Source organism: Oikopleura dioica, chromosome 1, assembly GCF_907165135.1.
Source record: "Oikopleura dioica chromosome 1, OKI2018_I68_1.0, whole genome shotgun sequence".
Classification (NCBI taxonomy): domain Eukaryota; kingdom Metazoa; phylum Chordata; class Appendicularia; order Copelata; family Oikopleuridae; genus Oikopleura; species Oikopleura dioica.
The window spans coordinates 6,728,533-6,745,231 of record NC_137291.1 but is presented as its reverse complement, the minus strand read 5'-3'; the positions used below and the strand labels follow the sequence as shown (position 1 = coordinate 6,745,231).

Genomic DNA, 16,699 nt, shown 5'->3' with positions numbered 1-16,699 from the left:
AGGCCTGTGTGCCCCAGGGCGCTTTTATCATCAGAGTTCAATCACTCGGTCATAAAGTGAAGACCCCTTCAGGAGTTGTCGCGGTCGGAGCTGTTCTAGATTAACGAAATACCAAGAGTCGTTTTTACGCAGAGAAATATCAACCATGTCGAAGTGTTTCTGTGGTTTATTTCAAAAGAAAAAGCCTTGTAAGTCAATTTTCTTGTAAAACGTCAGAAGAAAATAATTTTCTTCCTTTACCAATGCGTGTTGAGAGACTCTCCATTCACCAGCGACAGTAGATAATAGAGAGAATACAAAGTAGAGGCCAGAATAATGATAGCGCAAACGCTCCGCATGTCTATTGTGAATTTTACCCTGAAGCAGTATAATTAATTATTTCATTTACCGCGGCATTTGATTTATTAAGATTTTTTTAATTCCGAACAATCATCGAAAAAACGGTTCAACGACCCCTTGAGCTTGCCAAGCAAAAAAATACATCATCATTTTTTTATGAATGGTTTTTAGAAATCATTAAACTTCGCAGTTTATTTATCACCGTCAAATTGTCTGGAGGCCAGAAATTGATGGATGACTTCAGACAGGGATCCGAGATTTTGCCCTAACCCTAACCCTAACTAAGCAAAGCTGGCATAACTTATGCCCTCAGAGGTTGTTACTTACGGTTTTGATTGAATAAGTGGCGTGTTTTCGATTTGAATTTGGACTTGCTTCCAATTAGGAGTCTCTGGTCGTGAAACCAAAGGGCAAAGATCGAAAGTGCTCGAGTACGAGTCGGTTTTCGTGAGTAGAGGAAGCTGTCTCTTCGGAAATCTGCTTTCAAAATCGATTCTGTCTGTTATTGCTTGAATTCTTGACATTTTTTTTTCTTTTTCAAGCCTGAATTTTTTAAAAATTGGGAATTATTTTCTCTTTGCTGACAAAAGGATTTAGCAGCTATAAAGATTTCAGCCAAAACTGGGATTAGGAGCCTGTATAACTTGGCTCTTACAAGCTGCAAACCTTAATTGCCCTCCTTTTATGAGGGCCCATAATCAGCTGTTCTGTTTTCATGTTTTGCTTTTAGCAAAGCCTTTGGAACTGAAGATAGCGAAGCCATTCAACAACGAGCTTGGAGGAACTGAAACAGATGGAATCGAGGAAGGTGAATTCCAGGATCCAGTCGACTGGTTGGTCGATGAAAATCGAAAAGAGCACCGAACAGACATGTACGAGCAGAAAAACCTGATCGTGCGGCGCGCTGGAGTGATAAAACTCAAGGTTACGTTCACGCGTGAGTTCAACTCGGCTGGAGATACGCTCAGGCTCGAGTTTTCAACTGGCAAAGCTCCAGCTATTCAATACGGCACAATGGCCATTGTCGATTGCAAGGAAGATGGAAAATTGGATAAACTCGGCTGGACAGGAACGCTTGAAGTGAAGGATGAAACGATTGAGGTCGAAGTCAATGTTCCTCCGACAGCAGCTATTGGAAAGTACTCCGTCAAGGTTTGGCTAGGTTTTAAAATCATTGGTTTTCATCATTTTTAGTTATCATTGAGAAGCCTTCTAGTGGACGACTCCATCAGCATTTCTTCTTCTTCCCAGCCAAATATTTATATCATCGCTAATCCCATGTCTGAACTGGACGGATGCCACTTTGACAAGCCCCGGGTCGGTCTATTCAACAACAGCGACGAATTCCTGGATGAATATGTCTTTAACGACGTCGGCGCAATCTGGAGAGGGAGTGTTCACAATTTCGGTCCTAAGAAATGGATCTACGGGCAATTTCAAGAGCCAGTTCTTGATCTTGTTTGCTATCTTCTTGCGAATGATCATCGAACAGCAAAGGCGTCTGGTGGAAGTTGGCTTAGAGACCTGATCAAAATCGTGCGATTGCTGAGCTCAAATGCTAATTCATGCAACTTTGATGGTGTTCTTCAAGGCAACTGGTCGGGCGAGTACGATGGTGGAAAAGCACCAACGGCTTGGAATGGATCGGTCAACATTTGCAAGCAATACGTCGAGAATGGATACAGACCGGTTAAATATGGACAGTGCTGGGTCTTCTCTGGACTTTTGACGACTCTTCTTAGAGCAGTTGGGATTCCAGCAAGGTCTGTTACCAATTTTGCTTCTGCCCACGATGGGGATGACACGATGACGATTGATGTCTTCATCGATGAATCCGGCAAGGATTTGAAGTGGAGCTCTGACTCCGTCTGGAACTTTCACGTCTGGAACGAGTGCTGGCTTCAGCGACCAGACATCCCGAAAAGCATGGGCTACGACGGCTGGCAAGCAGTAGACGCAACGCCGCAAGAAGAATCAAACGGTGTCAGTCAGTGTGGCCCTGCGCCAGTAAAGGCTGTGAGAGAAGGACAAGCGTTTGTGAATTATGACACGAAGTTCCTCTTTGGCGAGGTCAATGCGGATAGATGTACTTGGATGACGAATAAATTTGGCGAAATTATTGAACTGACTGAAAGAAGAACAAACGCAGTTGGCTTCAATATTTCGACGAAAGCGGAAGGAAGAGATAATTTCGCAAGAAAGGATTTGACTGATCAATACAAATTCAGGTTAGTAAAAAAACTAAGGGGCGGTTTTTGAGCTTTTTTTTTGAAGGGAAGGATCAGAAGAAGAACGAGAGTCCTTCGAGCGCGCAGTCACTTTTGGCGGAAATTACAGTCGAGACATGACAGATCACATGATGAAGAACTACTCGATTATTCAACGAGAACTTTTGAATAAGAGTCGTTCGACTTTGAAATTGGAAATCATTACGAGAGAATTTTCAATCGGTGACGATCTTGAAATCAAGCTTTTGGTCACTTCTGCTGATAGCAATGTCATCGAATTTGTCGAGGAGCCTGAATTAACTCTCTATTCTACCTACTACAGTTTTGGTTCAACAAAAAATCAGTTTTGCTTATAAGCATATCTCATTGAACCAAATATCAGAGGCGGAGTGAATACTGTGATTGCTCAGCGTGCTTTGGAGCAGAAGTTCCTCCGCGATCAGCTCAATTCTTCAGTTGTTTTTCCAAAGAAAGAGTACGAAGGCCGCCTGGCTCGCGATGGCCAGAGTCATATGAGTAGGGTAAACGCACAAAAAATCAGCTTTTTTTCTAGGGGTCGTAGAAACTTAATTTTTGGTGACGTGATTGCCCAACATGAAAAACTAATATTTCCGAAAAAAATTTTTTGAAAAAACCACCTGACACCATTCTAGCGCCCTCTAAAGAGCTCAAAAAATCTATTTTTCGAGTGGATTGGGTTACAAAGCCGTGGGAGGTCTCGTTCGACGCGCCTTGAAATTCTGATCATTTTGAGACAAAAAAATTTAGTGACCATACTTCTGATCGATCAGGAATCAGCTGGAGGACCTCTAGCTCATTGCTGGAAGACCAGCAATTTGCTGGAAGAATGAAGATTTTTGAATTAAAGTAAATTAAATCCTTAATTTTTTCTAAAATTAAGAGATAAATATCATGTGATCACACGGAGGACTCTTGGAGGACTTTGTCGGATTGAAAACATCAAGATGATGGAAGAAATCAAAATTCAAAATTTTTATTATTTTTTTTTTTAATTAAAAATGGGCTTGACGGCCCGAAGGGCCGTCTCAGCCCCGTCCCTGGCTTTTAATTAAAAATGGGCTTGACGGCCCGAAGGGCCGTCTCAGCCCCGTCCCTGGCTTTTAATTAAAAATGGGCTTGACGGCCCGAAGGGCCGTCTCAGCCCCGTCCCTGGCTTTTAATTAAAAATGGGCTTGACGGCCCGAAGGGCCGTCTCAGCCCCGTCCCTGGCTTTTAATTAAAAATGGGCTTGACGGCCCGAAGGGCCGTCTCAGCCCCGTCCCTGGCTTTTAATTAAAAATGGGCTTGACGGCCCGAAGGGCCGTCTCAGCCCCGTCCCTGGCTTTTAATTAAAAATGGGCTTGACGGCCCGAAGGGCCGTCTCAGCCCCGTCCCTGGCTTTTAATTAAAAATGGGCTTGACGGCCCGAAGGGCCGTCTCAGCCCCGTCCCTGGCTTTTAATTAAAAATGGGCTTGACGGCCCGAAGGGCCGTCTCAGCCCCGTCCCTGGCTTTTAATTAAAAATGGGCTTGACGGCCCGAAGGGCCGTCTCAGCCCCGTCCCTGGCTTTTAATTAAAAATGGGCTTGACGGCCCGAAGGGCCGTCTCAGCCCCGTCCCTGGCTTTTAATTAAAAATGGGCTTGACGGCCCGAAGGGCCGTCTCAGCCCCGTCCCTGGCTTTTAATTAAAAATGGGCTTGACGGCCCGAAGGGCCGTCTCAGCCCCGTCCCTGGCTTTTAATTAAAAATGGGCTTGACGGCCCGAAGGGCCGTCTCAGCCCCGTCCCTGGCTTTTAATTAAAAATGGGCTTGACGGCCCGAAGGGCCGTCTCAGCCCCGTCCCTGGCTTTTAATTAAAAATGGGCTTGACGGCCCGAAGGGCCGTCTCAGCCCCGTCCCTGGCTTTTAATTAAAAATGGGCTTGACGGCCCGAAGGGCCGTCTCAGCCCCGTCCCTGGCTTTTAATTAAAAATGGGCTTGACGGCCCGAAGGGCCGTCTCAGCCCCGTCCCTGGCTTTTAATTAAAAATGGGCTTGACGGCCCGAAGGGCCGTCTCAGCCCCGTCCCTGGCTTTTAATTAAAAATGGGCTTGACGGCCCGAAGGGCCGTCTCAGCCCCGTCCCTGGCTTTTAATTAAAAATGGGCTTGACGGCCCGAAGGGCCGTCTCAGCCCCGTCCCTGGCTTTTAATTAAAAATGGGCTTGACGGCCCGAAGGGCCGTCTCAGCCCCGTCCCTGGCTTTTAATTAAAAATGGGCTTGACGGCCCGAAGGGCCGTCTCAGCCCCGTCCCTGGCTTTTAATTAAAAATGGGCTTGACGGCCCGAAGGGCCGTCTCAGCCCCGTCCCTGGCTTTTAATTAAAAATGGGCTTGACGGCCCGAAGGGCCGTCTCAGCCCCGTCCCTGGCTTTTAATTAAAAATGGGCTTGACGGCCCGAAGGGCCGTCTCAGCCCCGTCCCTGGCTTTTAATTAAAAATGGGCTTGACGGCCCGAAGGGCCGTCTCAGCCCCGTCCCTGGCTTTTAATTAAAAATGGGCTTGACGGCCCGAAGGGCCGTCTCAGCCCCGTCCCTGGCTTTTAATTAAAAATGGGCTTGACGGCCCGAAGGGCCGTCTCAGCCCCGTCCCTGGCTTTTAATTAAAAATGGGCTTGACAAAGGCCGGGATTAGAAAACAAGACTAAGATGATCAGTCTTAGTTCTGTCCCCAACCCCGCCCTCACCCGTTTCTATTTTTTACCATATTCCCCCTACTGGTTTTTCTATTATGGTGTTTATTCTTGGGAAAGTTTTTTTTAAGAAATTTGTTTTTATGAGGGTGACGGGATGCTTTCAATATTTTAAACGTTAATTTATATCTAAAACTAAATTTTAAAAACTTAAAAAAAAAAAAAATTTTTCCAGCAATGGCTTGTTTTTCTTCAAAAAGTCCTCCATTAGGTCCTCCGGAAAAAGGGATGAAATATTGTCATTATTTTTTTGGGCTGAAAAGTAGTGAGATGTATTTCTTTGGTCCTCCAGCAATTAAATGTCTTAATTAGTGTTACATAACAAGGTTACGTAACACTCTTCGGCGATTTCTGAGTCATCGGAGATATTGTCACTAAATTTTTTTTTATGAAAATGATCAGGAGCTCAGTCCGCGTCGATCTAGCTATTCAAGAGCCTTCTACCATGATCCACTCAGAAGTTAGCCTTTTGCCAGGCTTAAAAAGGTTGAAAACCTTGAAAAATTTTTTTGAAAAAAAAATTTTTAAAAGTAGTTTGGCATGATCTATTACCATGCCAAGTTTCAGGTCAATTCTCTTTCGAGGGAAAAAGTTGATTTTTTTGTGCGTTTACCCTACATATGAGAGCAGTTGCAATGATCAAGGTCAAGAATCCATCAACAGGCGAGATCGAGACGCACACGGCCAGACAAGACTTTTCGCTCAGTGTTCCTCCTATGGTGTCGATAACGGTGAGTATCATGTGCCAGATTTCTGTCTGACAAAAAATTTAGTTCAATCGAAGAAAAGCGTACGTAAAAGATGCTTGCAGCTGCGTAATCACGATCGAAAATCCTCTGGATTATCCTCTTCAAAACGCTTCTTTGACAGTCGAAGCTAATGGTCTCTTTACTGATAGAAATTTCACAGAGTATGTTTTTCCAAAAAGGCATTTTTCAAACATTTTTTCTAGACAAACTCTTGAACCAAAGACGACCTACCAGATGAACTTCGATTTCATCCCCGAAAAATCCGGGAAATACACGGTTCTCATCGATATCGACAGCAGAGAAATCCAAGTAAGGCATTTTCAAATTACAAGGCGATCATTATTTTCAGGATATCAAAACCGATGCCACCTTCGAAGTCCTAGAATAAACCTTCTCAACCTGCCTGCGCTTCAAGCTCAACTAACGATTCTTTTATATGCTCGCTCAGACACTGAATTTTTGCCAGATTTGTAAATAAATGATTCCAAGGCGGATATTTTTCTTGTGAATTCTTATTCGATAATGGCAGTGTAAAATGTCTAACGTAAATTTCTCAAATAAGATTTTGGCAGTTCGATCCCATGGGTAGGGCTGCCACATAAAAAATTGGCCATAATTAACCCTTCAGAAATCGATTTTTCTAACCCCACCACCGATTAGGGTTGGTCCAAAGCTTCCCCAAAAAAATATAATTTTTCAAAATTTTAAGGGTGTAGCCCCCGAAAAATCGATTTTTTCTCATTTTTTTCGGTTTTTTTGGCTCCGGAGTCTGAATTTTCATTTTTTTTCAATTTTAATTTTGGGATCATCAAATTCAGGGCATTTGACAACCCCAGTGAGTGCAGCTCCGTGAAATTCAAATTTTCGTTTAAGAAATTTTTTTCCCGAAAAAATTCGAAAATTTTCATTTTCTTTAAAAAGCTGTCTAAAGGTCATTAAAAACTGTATGTGAAGGGTCTTGACTAAAGAAAAAGCCTAAGTCGAGCCCAAAAAGAATTCAACAATTGAGAGATAAAATTGAAAAGAAAAAATTATCAATAAAAACCATAACAAATCTAAAAACGTGAAGAATATGAATTTTAACATCGGACGGAGGTGGGCGGGGTTAGGGACGAAACTGAGATTGATCAACTCAGACTTCCCAGCCTTTGTCAAGCCCCTTAAATTTAAAAATCACGGAACGGGGCTGAGACGGCCCGAAGGGCCGTCAAGCCCCTTAAATTTAAAAATCACGGAACGGGGCTGAGACGGCCCGAAGGGCCGTCAAGCCCCTTAAATTTAAAAATCACGGAACGGGGCTGAGACGGCCCGAAGGGCCGTCAAGCCCCTTAAATTTAAAAATCACGGAACGGGGCTGAGACGGCCCGAAGGGCCGTCAAGCCCTTAAATTTAAAAATCACGGAACGGGGCTGAGACGGCCCGAAGGGCCGTCAAGCCCTTAAATTTAAAAATCACGGAACGGGGCTGAGACGGCCCGAAGGGCCGTCAAGCCCTTAAATTTAAAAATCACGGAACGGGGCTGAGACGGCCCGAAGGGCCGTCAAGCCCTTAAATTTAAAAATCACGGAACGGGGCTGAGACGGCCCGAAGGGCCGTCAAGCCCCTTAAATTTAAAAATCACGGAACGGGGCTGAGACGGCCCGAAGGGCCGTCAAGCCCCTTAAATTTAAAAATCACGGAACGGGGCTGAGACGGCCCGAAGGGCCGTCAAGCCCCTTAAATTTAAAAATCACGGAACGGGGCTGAGACGGCCCGAAGGGCCGTCAAGCCCCTTAAATTTAAAAATCACGGAACGGGGCTGAGACGGCCCGAAGGGCCGTCAAGCCCCTTAAATTTAAAAATCACGGAACGGGGCTGAGACGGCCCGAAGGGCCGTCAAGCCCTTAAATTTAAAAATCACGGAACGGGGCTGAGACGGCCCGAAGGGCCGTCAAGCCCTTAAATTTAAAAATCACGGAACGGGGCTGAGACGGCCCGAAGGGCCGTCAAGCCCTTAAATTTAAAAATCACGGAACGGGGCTGAGACGGCCCGAAGGGCCGTCAAGCCCTTAAATTTAAAAATCACGGAACGGGGCTGAGACGGCCCGAAGGGCCGTCAAGCCCTTAAATTTAAAAATCACGGAACGGGGCTGAGACGGCCCGAAGGGCCGTCAAGCCCCTTAAATTTAAAAATCACGGAACGGGGCTGAGACGGCCCGAAGGGCCGTCAAGCCCCTTAAATTTAAAAATCACGGAACGGGGCTGAGACGGCCCGAAGGGCCGTCAAGCCCCTTAAATTTAAAAATCACGGAACGGGGCTGAGACGGCCCGAAGGGCCGTCAAGCCCCTTAAATTTAAAAATCACGGAACGGGGCTGAGACGGCCCGAAGGGCCGTCAAGCCCCTTAAATTTAAAAATCACGGAACGGGGCTGAGACGGCCCGAAGGGCCGTCAAGCCCCTTAAATTTAAAAATCACGGAACGGGGCTGAGACGGCCCGAAGGGCCGTCAAGCCCCTTAAATTTAAAAATCACGGAACGGGGCTGAGACGGCCCGAAGGGTTAGGGTTAGGGTTAGGGTTAGGGTTAGGGTTAGGGTTAGGGTTAGGGTTAGTTAAAAAAATATGTTAAATCAATTTTTTTCCGACCATGGTTGATCATGGTCGGAGCTGCACTTACTGTTGATGAGTTTTGCCCTGATCTTTCGAAATCTGGAAAGAAACCAAAAAAATTCAAGATCACGTGACTCCGCTGGTGATTTTTGTGATTTTTGGCTATTTTGGCTGTTTTCGAGTCCTTTGATCTCAATTTTTTCAAAGAAACTCCCTTAATTCTCGTTTTATTTCTTCTCTACGTGATTCTACTGATCACGTGCAACATTCTAGTGGGGGTTTTGGGGGGTTTCTCTGGGGTCTTATTTTTATGTGGCCACCCTACCCATGGGTTTTCTTTAGCAGAGCAGAGAGATTATTGATCGCTTCGTTTACTGGCTTGAGGTGTTCTTTGAAAAATTTTCAAGAAAACAGTTGAAGACAAAACCGTACCTTCGTTGACAAAAAGATATGGATCAACGTCTCTACCGCTTGATCTTTTGAATCTTTGGGAGTTTTCTCCGAAAAGACACTCGTATTTGGACTCATAGTCAGTCCGGACATCCAGAAAATTGACGACCTTTTCCATCTCTTTCTGGGGGTCTGCTTTCATATCTTTAAATTTTATAAATAATGGTTGGTGCTGGAAAATAACCTTCGTAAATGATAGGAAGAGTGTCATATCCACTGTTGATCAAATTTGCGTACAGTCGATACCAGCGTCCTGCGTACTTTTCAAATTCGTTTTTAACCCATCTTTCTGACATGAAATCTAAAAAAGGCTATTTATGTAGCATGCATTGTGTCGCTAATTGTGATAAAGGATAGTTATCATCTCATTATGACACAAGGAAAGACCAAAAATATTATGAAAATATAACTGTTATGGTTATAATAAGTACCTTTTGTCTCTGCTTTTCCAGTGTGATCGGCGCCGCTTATAACTCTGTTGAATTCAGACAAAAAGCAATCATAAGGATTTCTTATGAGCATAATTGCATCAGCCAGAGCATTTTCTTTCGGTCGATAAGTATGGGATTTCGTGATGACGACTCTTCCTTCGCTCCAGTCCTCTATTTCTCCTTTGAATCCTCCCTTGAAAAGCTTTCCATCGTGGTAGACACTCCCTGTGTAGTAGCCAGTAAACTCTTCGATAAGATATCTCACCCAAGTGTTTCCAGAGCCAGGGTAACTTGTCAAACTCACTGGACCGAATTGACCGGGATCTCCGAAACGTATGTCTCCACACCTGACATTTGCCTCTACGCTAAAACAAGCAACAGAAAAGAAAATACTCGATTTCATTTTTATGTTCTCAGACACTTCATTCAACTTCACTTTCTATCAGGCGAAGGAGCACTGACATAAACATCGCGGTTACTTTCAAGATTAAATTTTTGCTTGTCTAATCTCTATAATTTGCTTTCCTGGGAAAAAAGAAGATTTTTCTGAGTAACAAATTGTTGTAGAACAGTAAGACCGACTACAGTTCTGTGTCTGAGTTTGCTCTTATTGGACGATCATGAAAGATAAAATTGAGATATAAATCTAACGTTTCTCAGCGAAACTCACTTAGTGAACATTTTTTCATTGAGAGAGACATGGCAAATAAAGCCAAACAGTTAGTGGGCCATAAATTATGCAATAATGTTAGTCTTGACGATGGTTTTGTGACATCTCATGGATCATTTGGAAAATGTGCTGAATGTCAACAGTTTGTACAAATACATATACTTATGATAAACTTAAAATTCAAGATTGCGAAGGTCAACGACGGAAATCAATGGAGAGCGATATTGTAAGATTTGCTTTTTGAAGCATCCCCCAGGAAAGAAAATTGCTGTGTTCGAAGAGACAAACGCCAAATTCAGATGTTACAAAAAATGTGGGGCGAATCAACTTTCCTGGAGAGATTTCTTTATTGGATCATGTTGTGAAGATGCCGCTTCCTGGATCGACTCCAAATGTGAGCAACTAGTTTTTGTAGATTAATAAATATTTTCTTAGTCAAATACGATATTCTTGCTGCTGTTAATCAAATTTATGAGGAATTGCTCGAAGAAGAAAAAGCTCAAAAAAATAAACGGGAGCGTGCTCATAAGAAAGTAGAAGATTTGAAAAAACAACTTGAGATGGCGGAAAATGACGCCGTCGATGCCGATCAAGAATTGGAGTGCGTTAAAGTCTTTCGAAGAAAAGTTCAAAAGCGATCCTTGTTCCTGACTAAAGAGACGATGAAGGACGATAATCCTGATTTAGGTGAAAACTGTCTTGATTTCTGCTAAATTACATAAGTTTTAGATACCACTGATGAAGTAAAGCTGGTTCCCGAAGAGAAAGAAGTAAACGAAAAGTTGAGATGCAAAGTTTGCTTCGAAACTTACGACGAAGAGCACCCTCAAGCAGCTGTTATTCCATGCGGTCACAAAGCCTGCCTCAACTGCCTCTCTTCTCTTCCTCAGAAGAACTGCCCAACATGCCGAGCTGAATTCACTGACGACAAGATCTTCAAGCTCTTTGACTAAAAATTTTCGCGACTTTACCGAACTGCCGCTTAGGACAAACTCACACTGACGATTTTTCCTTTTGATGATTATTGCCAATAATTATTGAAATAAAATTTATATCACCACAAACTCGCGTCCGTTTTTGATCCAGGTGTGTAACCGGGGTATTTATCAGCAAAGCAGGCGGCGCGGATATCGATTTCTCCGTTTATTAATGAATGAGCCAAAGGTTGATCGATTTCTCGGATCTGCTCCTTTTTACTCATTTTCAGCGATTTTGTCTTTTTCCTCCCTCTTTTGCGGACAGCACTACTTTTTCAAAAAAAAGATATATCGAAAGAAAAACCGAAGAGAATCGAGACAAAATCGAGCATTGGGAATATTATCAATATGCAGAGAGGCATTTTCGCCATGAGCAGGTCTTCACACTTTTAATTAACGTACCCTGGATTCAATTTATTTTTGTCTTCGATTCCCAAGAGGGAGATAATTTGAATTTTGAAGACCTGTTAAAATAGAATTACTGCCAAGTGCAGAAGAAGGATCTCAATGGGTGTCTCTCAGACAACCACCCTGTATTTACTCGTTTTGTGGTGGAAACTGTGCCCTGTTTTCTGCGAATGGATACAGGAAATGGCTCAACAAGTAATAAGCAACTGTCAAAGCTGTATTTTGAGGGAATTAAAGCAGATATTTTTCCTCTTTTTGGTCCATTTTTGCCCGCTTTTCAAGAAAATTAGGAAACAAAAATGTCCAAAAAGAGTAAAATTACTCTGAATTATAAATAAGCAGCAGTTCTTGAGCCGATAAAAGATTTCTGGTGAATGGAGGAGAATCAGCTGAAAGCGTCTTTTGGAAATATGTGACGCACGTTCCGCGGTTGGATGCAATCCTCTTGAGCCACGTCTCAAAAACCACGATCCCCGGGATCAGATCTCTCATTCAACGCAAACTTGAGGAAAAGGAAGAGGTTTTTAGCTTGATTGAAGTTCAATCTTACATTTCATCTCATCTTTCGTTTCGTGTTCTTTTCATTCAAAAACTCCACTTTGCATAAAAGTTTTCTTTCATCCCTTTTATTAACCTCTTACTCAAGGAATTCCCAAGCGCGAATTTGATTCGCGGCTCTCCCGACATCGGAAATATTTTCATCAACTACCCTGGCGCTCCAAACGGAGTCAAGGGGGAGAAAATCCCCGAAGAAGCAGAAAGTCTTCATTTCATAAAACACGGAATCTCGAAACTCGGCTACTCAAGAAACCCAATCATCGCTGGCAAAAACAACGATCCGTTGACACTCTTCAGCGAGTTTGGCCACGGATCGCTGGAAATGTACATAATCGGACCTTACGAGCACCAGTTGAATGATTTCCGAAAAAAGTGGCCGAAAGGAGAAGAAATCGACTTGAGCCATGCATCTTCCAGCATTCTTCTCATTTTCCGGTAAGTCGAAAATTACGGTAACCACTTCGGTACTCATCCTTGATTTCAGACAACCGGATAAGCCAGAAGTTCGGCTCATGTTTCCAGGAGCAACTGAAACGGCCCAACTCGCCTCTGGAATCGAAAAATTGAGAGAGAGGATCAAAGATCGCTCGCTTATCACCTGTCTTGCTCGTCCATTCTCAACTTCTATGAACGCTTCAAAAGCTCGCCAGGAAGAAAAATCAAGAAGTCTCTCTTCTTATCGAAATATCAGAAGCAAAGTAGACACTAGCCAGCCCAAGAGCTTTTCAAATCGGTCAAGCTCGCTCACTCGTCCGAAAAAGTCGAAACCAGTTGTGGTCCAGATCGAAATCAGCCCAAAAGACAACGAAAAACTGAACAAGCCGCAAAAACCTGATCCCCCAAAAAGAAGAACAATCGATGCTCCTACAGCCGCCTCAGTCTTTGGTCTTAAGATTCTTTTGACAAATAATCCTTTATCTAAGCATATCTGTAAACCAAACTAAGCTTCGAAGAAATCTCCGCCAGTAGACTACAGTACTAAAGCTCTGAAGCGGACACCTAAGAAGACAGCTACGTCAACCGCGTCAAAGAAGTCCAAAAAAGACCCAGAAACAAAGGCCAGAAAACGGCCAAGCTCGATTCCTCTCAAAGCGTCAAAAATTGACATGCAAGTTCCACCCCAGAAAAATGGTAAGTTCATCCTCGTGGACAAAGTTTTAATGAATACTTAAAGACGTCAATACAGTGGAAAATGACCGTGAAGCTGAAGAACTCAAGTCCAACCCATCAGGTTCAATCAGACGTCGTTTTATTATTTAATATATTTTCTAAAGAGGTAATTGTGAGCGAGCCGAAGCAAATTGCATTGACAGAAGAGACTCCCAAGACACAAGAAATAATTTTCTCCGACAACAGCCACGAGCCTGCAGCAAAAACGCACGACATAACCGAGCCCGATTCTGAGCCAGAAAGAGCGGGCGAAACAGAACATGAGCAAGCAATAATCATGACAGCGCCAAAGCTCGAAATGACTCCTGATTCAGAAGAACCAGTCGTCGTCGCTACAATTCCTTCGGAAATCAAGGCCATGAAGAGCTCAGCCACAGTGGAAGACATAAAAGAAATAACAGACGAGTTCGTACCTGAGCTCGTTGAAGTCAAGAAGAAAAATGAACCGGCGTTTATGGAGCCAGTTTCAATTCACAGAGCCCTTGGTGAGGAAAACCCAGGATCATCTCACGAAGATCTTGCGAATCTCAACTTAGATAAAGACGACAACCCACCTGTTTTCGACTCGCCTGATCAAGAAGCTGACTTTGGAAATCTCTCTGACCAAGACTTCATGGCGCGACTTGTGCAAGAAGGAATTGGAAAGAAGACGGAAAATGTCACAACAACGATTCTCGAAGAAGAAGAAAGCGTCGACAATGAAAGCTTGGAAACCGACGACTTCGAGTTTTCCAAAACATCTCCAGAGCTCAACGAGCCGGCAAAGACACCAGAAGGAAAACTCATCGATATTGAACAACCAAACAACTCGGATCAGCAGAAATCAGATGAGAAAGTTCAAGCGATCACAAATCTGCTTTCAAAGTGCTTCTCTACTTTGGAAAATCAAGAAACTGAAGACATAGAGGAGAAGATGCCTGAGCCAGAATGGAATTTCGCTGCAAAAGAGGCCGAGCAAAAGCGACAGCGAGGGTCGCTTCTGCTGACTTCTACAGGTTAGCTTACAATTTCCCCCAATTTTAACAGTTCAAAAGTGAGTGTGGAATCAAACGACTACGACTTTTTCTCCGAAGGCGCCGCCACCGTCATTCGAAAGTCCTCAGAAGCCACTCCTACCTCTTTCTCATCTTTTTTCGATTCAAATCGCGCCTCCACTTCTTCTGCTGACAGAAAAGACAAGCCACGCACAGAATCTCTGGGCAGCAAAGCCAATTTGACAGAGGGCTGGAGTGACGAGGTCCGATCACCGGCTGATGGAATGCATGGTAAGTCGAAAGATCGAATTACGCGCGCTTAATTCGATACTTTAAATTAAAGGTCTGGAAAAATCTGACAATCGGGACTCGGGTGATGGCCTTGCGGCGTCATCAGGTGCAGATATAAATCATGTGACCCAGAAAGAAGGATTCGAGATGTGGAAAGATGTCGACGATGTATTTGCGGTTAGTTCTTCCTCTGAAATTACTGACTAATCACTTTTCCTTCTTCAGGGATTGAACGAAAAGCATCGTCGAGTTTCTGGCCATTCGATTTCGCCAAATAGCTCAGTTTCAGAGGAGCCGGCAGTGCCTCAGCCGCCGCCAGTTCCTGACCGGATTTTGAATGAAATACCGATCGGAAATACTAATAGTAAGAAAACTCTTCATTCAACGAAAAATTAACAATTCTAAAAAGACAATAACGATTCAAAACGAGGGCGAGGGAGAGCTAGAGCCTTTGATCGACCAATTTATGTGGATTTGACTTATGTTCCTGATACGACTCCTGAGCGATTAGCAGACTTTAGCAATCTTGTCCGGGCGAAGTAAGAGAATCTTTGTGTTTTAAAGTTGATGGGGGAATTTAAGGACGTATGTTCTGAGCTCAGAAGTAGCAAATCGCGAAATTTTCGCGCGAGTTCTTTTTGGAATCCGAAAATGGGCTACGACAGATACTGAGACGACCATTGTCAGCTTGGGAGACGAATCTGATGCTGATCTCTGGTAAGAGCTGAAGGAGGGATTCGGTGATTTACTGTTTCAGGTCGATGGAGTACGCGGACGTTTTGCAGGAAAACAACACGATCGTGGTCACATCTGGGCAAGTTCTTGTCGACGGTCAAGCCGTGAAGTTAAGGGTCGACAACGAGCATAGAAACTTCGTACTAACGAGTTTGTAATATATAACCTGCCATTATATATTACGATTTGAAACTCAAAAACTCGGAATTGACCCTCTTCGAAGGCTTGTAAAATCGATCTTTCTTGCCCGACTCCGGCGAATCCTGGTGATCATCACTAAAGATGAAGAATTTTTTATCTGCTATTCTCTAAATAATAAATATACAAAAGTCATAAAAACGCTTTGCCACGGGTGAAAGATGTTCACTTCAAAGACGCTTTGGCAATCGAATTGTGGCGAGCAAATTGGGATGTGAAAATAAAGCACGCTTCAAAGAAGCGGGAGTTAATTCGATCTAAACGTGAATTCTAGCGATGGGTCGAGAGAGCCAAGTCCGGTTCTTGCTCCTCCGATTTCATGAAAATCTATAAGCCCATTAAAGTGATACAATCGTTTGATGAGTTACTCGAAGAGACGGGTGACTTTCTAACAAAACTGAATGACTCGGCTAATTTTTGCAAGTTGATCTCTCTTCAAAATCGTAAGCAAAAACAAGTTAGAAGAAGTTTACTTGAACCGTCAAAATTTGCGTTAATTTTGTTGCTATTTCTAAAAATAAGTGCATAGTATTGCTCCTCACAGAAAAGCAAAATGACGAGATAATTTTCATATACATTTATGTCACGAGCGCTGAGAAGTTCAGGCAAGAAAGGTACTACTGTATCTTATCTTCTCATCAATTTTTGGATGCATCATCCCTAGAAAAAGGTGTCAAAGTTTCTTGAAGTTCAAGAATCGACACAGTTATACGTCAGTTAGGCTAAAGTTTCACCCGGTAATGGATTGCGAAAGAGCGATCATTACAGAGATATGCCAGGTAGATTACGAGGATCTTCGAAAATCCACCTGCTTTTCTTTTTTGAAAATGAGCTTGGCAAAACTAATCGTTTGGAAATTCTAGCGTTTTTTGACAACGTGCGGGCTCGAATTCCTCCCCAAGATAACTTTGAAATATTGGCTGAATATTTAATCGCACCTTCGAAATGTACCTCGGTACTTTGATCGATCTAAAAAGTGGAAAATGAAATTTTGAGTCACGTGTTCTCATCGCCAGTCGATTGATTAAAAAATCTTCGGAGAAGCTTGGAAATGAAATTTCGCATATTTTCGCCGGCTGTATAAGTTGCTTGTTTGTTGATGCACGTAAGAGTCGGTTTTCGGCGGTAATTATGAGGTCAAGTTCGATCGAATCGGCTTCTCTTCTTGGATACGTCATATGTTGCGGGAACGTTAACCTCACGAA

General features: G+C 43.4%; 5 protein-coding genes and 1 long non-coding RNA gene across 6 annotated transcripts; 4 read left to right on the top strand and 2 right to left on the bottom strand.

The window, feature by feature from the left end:
• Window positions 1–65: 65 nt before the first annotated feature.
• Window positions 66–3,546, top strand: LOC145700500 (protein-glutamine gamma-glutamyltransferase E-like). The gene is made up of 4 exons (XM_081777777.1): window positions 66–188; window positions 1,070–1,491; window positions 1,534–2,567; window positions 2,614–3,546. Exons 1-4 carry the CDS (start codon window positions 146–148, stop codon window positions 2,921–2,923), a joined length of 1,809 nt encoding a protein of 602 aa, XP_081633903.1. The 5' UTR covers window positions 66–145; the 3' UTR covers window positions 2,924–3,546.
• On the bottom strand, window positions 152–923 carry LOC145700517 (uncharacterized). Its single transcript, XR_014134216.1, has 2 exons — window positions 667–923; window positions 152–357 (listed from the first exon to the last, which is right to left on the bottom strand). It is a non-coding gene; the product is annotated as an uncharacterized LOC145700517 (long non-coding RNA).
• Window positions 3,547–5,285: 1,739 nt separating the features above from the next.
• On the top strand, window positions 5,286–6,538 carry LOC145700508 (protein-glutamine gamma-glutamyltransferase E-like). The gene is made up of 4 exons (XM_081777790.1): window positions 5,286–6,025; window positions 6,068–6,204; window positions 6,247–6,352; window positions 6,393–6,538. Exons 1-4 carry the CDS (start codon window positions 5,915–5,917, stop codon window positions 6,429–6,431), a joined length of 393 nt encoding a protein of 130 aa, XP_081633916.1. The 5' UTR covers window positions 5,286–5,914; the 3' UTR covers window positions 6,432–6,538.
• A 2,156-nt stretch (window positions 6,539–8,694) lies between these two features.
• Window positions 8,695–10,035, bottom strand: LOC145710914 (sialate:O-sulfotransferase 2-like). The gene is made up of 4 exons (XM_081788628.1): window positions 9,514–10,035; window positions 9,267–9,383; window positions 9,065–9,226; window positions 8,695–9,021 (listed from the first exon to the last, which is right to left on the bottom strand). The coding sequence occupies exons 1-4, from the start codon at window positions 9,914–9,916 to the stop codon at window positions 8,954–8,956; spliced, it is 750 nt and encodes a 249-aa protein (XP_081644754.1). The 5' UTR covers window positions 9,917–10,035; the 3' UTR covers window positions 8,695–8,953.
• Window positions 10,036–11,867: 1,832 nt separating this feature from the next.
• LOC145711840 (electromotor neuron-associated protein 2-like) lies at window positions 11,868–13,070 on the top strand. Its single transcript, XM_081789530.1, has 4 exons — window positions 11,868–11,880; window positions 11,922–12,088; window positions 12,215–12,561; window positions 12,611–13,070. The coding sequence occupies exons 1-4, from the start codon at window positions 11,868–11,870 to the stop codon at window positions 13,068–13,070; spliced, it is 987 nt and encodes a 328-aa protein (XP_081645656.1).
• On the top strand, window positions 13,064–15,616 carry LOC145703499 (uncharacterized). Its single transcript, XM_081780865.1, has 9 exons — window positions 13,064–13,257; window positions 13,301–13,357; window positions 13,401–14,291; window positions 14,331–14,561; window positions 14,614–14,738; window positions 14,787–14,925; window positions 14,971–15,100; window positions 15,144–15,278; window positions 15,319–15,616. Exons 1-9 carry the CDS (start codon window positions 13,233–13,235, stop codon window positions 15,452–15,454), a joined length of 1,869 nt encoding a protein of 622 aa, XP_081636991.1. The 5' UTR covers window positions 13,064–13,232; the 3' UTR covers window positions 15,455–15,616.
• The last annotated feature ends 1,083 nt before the right edge of the window (window positions 15,617–16,699 follow it).

Bases quoted from the DNA above. Each gene is read 5' to 3' on its own strand.
- LOC145703499 (XM_081780865.1), top strand. From the start codon at position 13,233: ATGCAAGTTCCACCCCAGAAAAATG. The intron at 14,292-14,330 runs GTTAGCTTACAA...ACAGTTCAAAAG, and splicing joins GCTTCTGCTGACTTCTACAG to TGAGTGTGGAATCAAACGAC. The intron at 14,562-14,613 runs GTAAGTCGAAAG...TTTAAATTAAAG, and splicing joins ACCGGCTGATGGAATGCATG to GTCTGGAAAAATCTGACAAT.
- LOC145700508 (XM_081777790.1), top strand. From the start codon at position 5,915: ATGAGAGCAGTTGCAATGATCAAGGTCAAGAATCCATCAACAGGCGAG. The intron at 6,026-6,067 runs GTGAGTATCATG...CAAAAAATTTAG, and splicing joins CTCCTATGGTGTCGATAACG to TTCAATCGAAGAAAAGCGTA. The intron at 6,205-6,246 runs GTATGTTTTTCC...CATTTTTTCTAG, and splicing joins ACTGATAGAAATTTCACAGA to ACAAACTCTTGAACCAAAGA.
- LOC145711840 (XM_081789530.1), top strand. The intron at 12,089-12,214 runs GTTTTTAGCTTG...CTCTTACTCAAG, and splicing joins AACTTGAGGAAAAGGAAGAG to GAATTCCCAAGCGCGAATTT. The intron at 12,562-12,610 runs GTAAGTCGAAAA...CCTTGATTTCAG, and splicing joins AGCATTCTTCTCATTTTCCG to ACAACCGGATAAGCCAGAAG.
- LOC145710914 (XM_081788628.1), bottom strand. From the start codon at position 9,916: ATGAAATCGAGTATTTTCTTTTCTGTTGCTTGTTTTAGCGTAGAGGCA. The intron at 9,384-9,513 runs GTACTTATTATA...AGCCTTTTTTAG, and splicing joins TGGAAAAGCAGAGACAAAAG to ATTTCATGTCAGAAAGATGG. The intron at 9,022-9,064 runs GTACGGTTTTGT...AATTTTTCAAAG, and splicing joins ATATCTTTTTGTCAACGAAG to AACACCTCAAGCCAGTAAAC.
- LOC145700500 (XM_081777777.1), top strand. From the start codon at position 146: ATGTCGAAGTGTTTCTGTGGTTTATTTCAAAAGAAAAAGCCTT. The intron at 189-1,069 runs GTAAGTCAATTT...TTTTGCTTTTAG, and splicing joins ATTTCAAAAGAAAAAGCCTT to CAAAGCCTTTGGAACTGAAG. The intron at 1,492-1,533 runs GTTTGGCTAGGT...CATCATTTTTAG, and splicing joins TTGGAAAGTACTCCGTCAAG to TTATCATTGAGAAGCCTTCT.